Source organism: Muntiacus reevesi, chromosome 3 (genome assembly GCF_963930625.1).
Source record: "Muntiacus reevesi chromosome 3, mMunRee1.1, whole genome shotgun sequence".
NCBI lineage: Eukaryota > Metazoa > Chordata > Mammalia > Artiodactyla > Cervidae > Muntiacus > Muntiacus reevesi.
The window spans coordinates 139,614,815-139,620,814 of record NC_089251.1 but is presented as its reverse complement, the minus strand read 5'-3'; the positions used below and the strand labels follow the sequence as shown (position 1 = coordinate 139,620,814).

The 6,000-nt window shown below is 42.5% G+C and overlaps 1 protein-coding gene across 1 annotated transcript; it reads right to left on the bottom strand.

Moving 5' to 3' along the window:
• Positions 1-1,512: 1,512 nt before the first annotated feature.
• On the bottom strand, positions 1,513-3,590 carry LOC136163239 (gamma-crystallin A). Its single transcript, XM_065927677.1, has 3 exons — positions 3,582-3,590; positions 3,231-3,473; positions 1,513-1,785 (listed from the first exon to the last, which is right to left on the bottom strand). The coding sequence occupies exons 1-3, from the start codon at positions 3,588-3,590 to the stop codon at positions 1,513-1,515; spliced, it is 525 nt and encodes a 174-aa protein (XP_065783749.1).
• Positions 3,591-6,000: the final 2,410 nt, after the last annotated feature.

The following is a 6,000-nucleotide window of genomic DNA, read 5'->3' as shown; positions in this document are numbered from 1 at the left end:
TTTACCAGATAAAAAGTTTGTAAGCATTTGGTAAATATTTTCCCTCATTCAAGAGTCTGTCTTTTCACTTTCTTTTTTAAAAAATTTTGATTGGAGGATAATTGCTTTACAATGTTGTATTGATTTCTGCCATACATCAACATGAATCAGTCATAGGCATACATGTATTTTTCACTTTCTTGATGGCATTCTTTGATTCACTCATGCATGCTAAGTCACTTCAGTTGTGTCTGACTCTTGGTGACCCCGTGGACTATAGCCCACCAGGCTCCTCTATCCATGGGATTCTCCAGGCATGAATACTGGAGTGGGTTGCCATGCCCTCCTCCAGGGGATCTTCCCGACCCAGGGACTGAACCTGTGTCTCTTATGTCTCCTGCATTGGTAGGTGGTTCATTACTACTAGCACCACCTGGGAAGCGTAAAATATTTTAGTTTTGATGACATCCCATTTATTATTTTTATTGTTGTTGCTTGTGCTTTTGGTGTCATCTTTAAGATGTCATTGCCTAATAAAAGATCATGAAGATGTATGGTTCTATTTTCTTCCAAGGGTTTCATAGTTTGAGTTCTTTGATTTATTTTGAATTAATTTTTATATGTGGTATGAAATGGGAGTCTAACTTTATTATTTTGCATTTGGATATCCAGTAGTCCTAGCACTATTTGTTGAAAAGCCATTCTTTCCCCATTGACGGGTCTTGGCACCCTTGTCAAAAATCAGTTGAACATAAACATACCGGATTATTTCTGGACTCCAAGTCTATTCCTGTCATCGCCATGTCTACTTTATGCCGGTATCCCACTAAGCTGTTTACTGTTGCTTTGTGGTAAGCTTTGAAATTGCAAAGGATGAGTCCTCCTAGCTTGCTTTTCTTTTTTCAAGATTGTTTTGACTGTTCTGGGTCCCTTGCAAACTCCATATGAATTTTTAAATGAGCTTTTCAATTTCTATGAAGAATTTAACTGGGACAGAGCACTATTTTTGCTCATGTAAATTTATAAAAACAATTAGCATTCTGAGTGAGCAACTCTAGGGGAAGGAGATCCCAGAGGTGTGCAGGATAGCACACTGTCTTACTTAACTCTGCATAGCTGAGTATTCCATAACTGAATTTTGATAAAAGTTCACATTGTGGTCCAGAATAATGTAGTCCTCTCCAGCGGTCTTTTTGTGTCCCAGCTGCAGTTGGTTCCATATCTTCCCCTGGGTATGGATTTAATAGTTTTCATTATGTTTCTTTTCTCTCTCCCTCATACTGTGGGTTGTAGAGGCAGGGACAGTGTTTCTGCCTCCTTCCCATGATGTGAATGGGGACTTCAAAAATACTGCTGCCATCCAGGAAATCAGCAGACATTCAAAACACTTGATTTCAGGGCCAGGTAAGTTGCCAAGGGTCACCATTTATTAAAATTCAGTTATTCTTTAAGATGAACAAGCATTACTTATGTGCCCGTAACACTATTTGTCTACATAGTGCATTTCTATGTGGATCCTAAGGAAAGCAGAGCCTAGTACAAATCGATGGCCCGTCTCAGAGAGCCCACTCGGGCATCCACGGCCCCCCAGTCGTGGTAGCGCCTGTAATCCCCCGGCCGCAGCAGGTACTGCCGCCCCCGGTAGTTGGGCATCTCGTAGAGGACCCAGCAGCCCTCCAGCACGTGGAGGGAGCGGAGCTCACTGAGCCGGAAGCGGTCCTGGATGCAGGAGCAGTCTTCCGTGAGCTCGGACACCAGGCCTCCGTAGTCATCTCTCTCGTACAGCCTTATCCTGTGAGAGCTGGTCTGTTGTGACAATAAACCAAAGATGAAAAATAAGTTGTGGGCATCCTTGATGTCAGTAAAAGTGACTCAGTCATCCTGCAGCTTCATGAAGCATGGTTTTTAAACCCTCCTGTCACACATGTATCCTCTCCTCACACGGTTGGTTTAACAAATTGTTGTTGTTGTTTAGTCGCTAAGTCATGTCTGACTCTTTGCAACCCCCATGGACTGAAGGCTGCCAGGCTGCTCTGTCCATGGGATTTTCCAGGCCAGAATACTGGAGTGGGTTGCCATTTCCTTCTTCAGGGAGGGTATTAAAATAAAACTTACCTGACCAGTGATCTATCTTATGGAAGAAATAAGCATTGAAATAAAGTCAACAAAAGGGATTCCTTGAAAGCAAAACAAAAAACAACTATTGTAACTATATTTAGTTGAGTCTTCAGAGAAGATTTAACTCCCTTTTTCATTATGACTGTGTATCCCTGAATCCTATCAAGCATGTTTTTAAGTCACTTTTGCACTCACCGTTGACAACAATTCACATTTACTTTTAGTCCACATGTCTGACATTTTGCCAAGTCACTCGTACCATTTGAGTTTCTGGCCTCATCTTGTACCTCTTTTTGCATCTGCAAAGTTCTCTAGCCAAATTTTGATTTCACTTCTTGAATCTGCTTTCCACGACACATAATTTGGTGATTCAGAAAGTCCAAATACAAACTACACATGATTAATAGACATTAAGCAGGACTTTTTGAGGACTGCTGCTGCTGCTGCTAACTCGCTTCAGTCGTGTCTGACTCTGTGCGACCCCATAGATGGCAGTCCACCAGGCTCTGCTATCCCTGGGATTCTCCAGGCAAGAACACTGGAGTGGGTTGCTATTTCCTTCTCCTACATCCCATGAAATCTTAATGAATTATTTTTCTGACCCTTGTAAGAAATTAGTTGATAATATCTGCTAAATACAGGGAGCCACTTGCAAGCTGACATACATTGTTCCAGTTTCTAGATCTGTATGTCATAGAAAAGGTATTGAAAATAATCGCCAATACTGTTAGAATATGTTATATCTATGTTGTTCTCCCATAGTCAGTCAGTATTTTTATCGTTAAGAAATAATGATATACTGATAGGTTTTTTTCTTTATTGAACACATGATTTTTATTTAGAAATTAGGGATCAGCTAGATGCTACCAGATTTAGTTTTAGAACCTATATCATTGTGATTTCTTATGCCTAAAAGCAATTTACCCATTTTTAATGCTAAATGAGTTTAAATGTTTCCATATGAGAACATAGTAAAAAGGCAATCTATTTTTTTTTTTTCAATGCTGGAGAGTTGGGCTTTGTTATTTTACTGTGAACACTAGTCCTGAGTTGAAACAGACTGACTTTTTACAGGAATCCATGGCCCTGGATCAGTGATGCTGTCACACCGGTCGGGTTGAAGCAAGACTCACGTAAGGAATAGCGCGGCAGGAGCAGATGGAGTCGTTGAGACCCATCCACTGCTGGTAGTCGGGGTAGTCTCCGCGCCGCAGGAAGTACTGGTGGCCCTGGTAGTTGGGGCGCTCATACAGCATCCAGCAGCCGCTGTCCACACGGATGGAGTTGCAGCGGCTGAAGTAGGGCTGCAGGTTGGAGTGGTCGCTGCTGCACTCATAGCGGCGGCCCTGGAAGCCCCGGTCCTCGTAGAAGGTGATCTGCGTGCAGGTGGAACATAAGGTGACAGCAGGAAGTCAGCTGGGAGATACATCCCCCCTCCACACACACACACCGTCAACATGCAGCAGGCACCTCAGTTGGCTCACCTTCCCCATGGCTGTTGATGGCGGATGATCAGCGTCCAGCCTGACGGGGACAAACGTGGCAGCTGGTATATATAGCAGGACGGCTGCTGCGTTGGCAAGAACAACACAAAAGGGGCCTGGGGTGGCGTGTGAGGGGATTTCTGTGTCCTCTCTCTCCCTTGTTTTTTCATTTGGGATCATGGGGCAGGGGGCTCTCATTCTCTCTGGCCTTTTCAGGTTGTTCTCACTGGTGCCAATGAAAGGAATTGAAGTCAGCAGAGCCATTATGACCTTGGAGACAAAGGATGCACTTCTCAGCCTATGCAGGGCTCTAGAGATACATTACGTGCCCGGTATTGTGTGCAGTTTGCCTATGGAAACTGCTGAGATGAGGTTGGTGGCTCCCCCTGGGGTGACGCGTGACAATCCTATGAGTTCCAGAAGGATTTGACGTGCTAAGGGCAGCCAAAATAAAATCCTCTCACTGAAAAGCAATTACATTTCCTAACTTGTGTGCTAAGTTGCTTCAGTCATGTCCGACTCTTAGTGGCCCCGTGGACTGTAGCCCGCCAGGTTCCTCTGGCCATGGGGTGCTCCAGGCAAGAACACTGGAGTGGGTTGCCATGCCCTCTTCCAGTGTATCTTCCAGACCTAGAGATTGAACCCCTGTCTCTTCTGCTAACACAACCTGGGAAGCCCACATTTCCTAAATCACCTTGTCAGTATTATGTGGTTTCAATAAAAACATTTTGCATATGTTTATGTAGGGAAGAAACAATTAGTGCATGTAGAAGCCTAAGTGTCAATCATAGATATCAATGAATGGCAAGGTTATAGGTCTTAATTTTACGTTTTTATTTCTCCTTTTTTTGTTTTCGGTTTCTTTAACTTTCTATTATGTACATATATATGACTTTAATGAGGTGAAAAAATAAACTCAACCTGTAAATATTTAACTTTGAGGTGCTAGTGAAAGGCAGCAAATTTTGTCAATAGCAACATTTTGTCCTGAGTTTTAACATCTCCCTTTGGGCTTGAATGACAGAGGTCTCCCGAGACTCTCAGACGCTCCAAGAGCAGGAACATACCCAGGATCCTCTCATTCCCTTCTCCCCTCAACCCATCTTCTAGGGTTCCTTTTTGTTTTCAAAAGTAGCAGCATGATTTGCCTGAGTTTCCCCTCCCTGAAGCATTACTGTTTCATAGGAAGGCCCCATGCAACTGTTTGAGAAACTTTCTCCCTTGCTGCCAACCTATTGCTTTAGAAATACTCTTCAGATATGCAGGGGCAGAATATGACTCAATCCCCCACGCTTCGTCATCCCATACATATGCAGAAAGATGAAATCAAACATGGGTCCTGGTTCTCGACCTGTGGAGGGAGTCTAAAAGGACATCCAACTACAGCTGGCAATATGTCCACAATGCCATTTGTGAAAATCTTCAGGCAGCATGTAAAGCAAAGTTGCAGATGTTAAGAGGAGAGGCATCAATAGCTACAAAGAAAACCGCTCCCTTGCATGTGGCAGAGCTAGACAACCCCCCCCCCCAAAAAAAAAGAAAAAAAGCTGGGCAGAGACTTATGAAATTCAACAGTATACACAAGGACCAGAGGACAGACCTAATGCAGCAGGTCTACTGATCAACCTTAGTTACAGCTGTAATTGAACCAGTGTGGAAAAGGCTGCCTTGGTCTTTCCAGCCACAATGCCACATTGAAATATACTACCACTTTGAGCAAAAGTCAACAAACCACATGCCAGTTTTGGCACATGTTAAATAAAACTGCTCTGTGTTAACAAAACCTTAAGATGGTATAACTTACACTCAGGTTCATTTGGTCAAATTGCTACTACATGTATTTATAAACTCAATTTATAATCGGCATTTTGAAAAGGTGTTGAAAGACTAGAACCTTTTCTTTTTCTAGTAGTCCTTGTGTTCTATTGAAAGAAAGCCTGTATTCATTTTTCTTTTAAGGCTTTATTGAAATGAGTTTAAATGTTTCCATGTGAGTACATAGTAAAGGCAATTGATGACGGTTAATTTTATTTTGGATTGAAACTTTGGAAAACTGCCTCCTACTCCACTATTCTGCAATGTTCAGTGCTAAACATTTGTAAAATGTGCTGCAAAGTCAGCCTACTCTAACACAGAAATAGTATATACTCTCAAAATTCTCCAGCCAACCATCTTCCAGTCACAGTGAAGTAGCATAAGATACATACTTGCTATTAACCACAATATGGCCAAACAACATGATTCTAAGAGAAGAAAGCTCAACATCCAAAATAACACTTCAATGCACTTCACATCAAAAGCTAACTGCAAAGAAAAATACGCTGGCAAGAGTTGCAATTTTAAGATTATGGTTCCCTTCTTCCAGAGACTTTATTAGGAACTCCCCTGGTGCAATTCCAAGTTTCTAAGTGACCTGCAG

What these genes read in the sequence shown, in the direction of transcription:
- LOC136163239 (XM_065927677.1), bottom strand. An exon ending in CCTGCCGCGCTATTCCTTAC is followed by an intron (nt 1,786 to 3,230) that starts GTGAGTCTTGCT and finishes TTGTCACAACAG; the next exon opens with ACCAGCTCTCACAGGATAAG.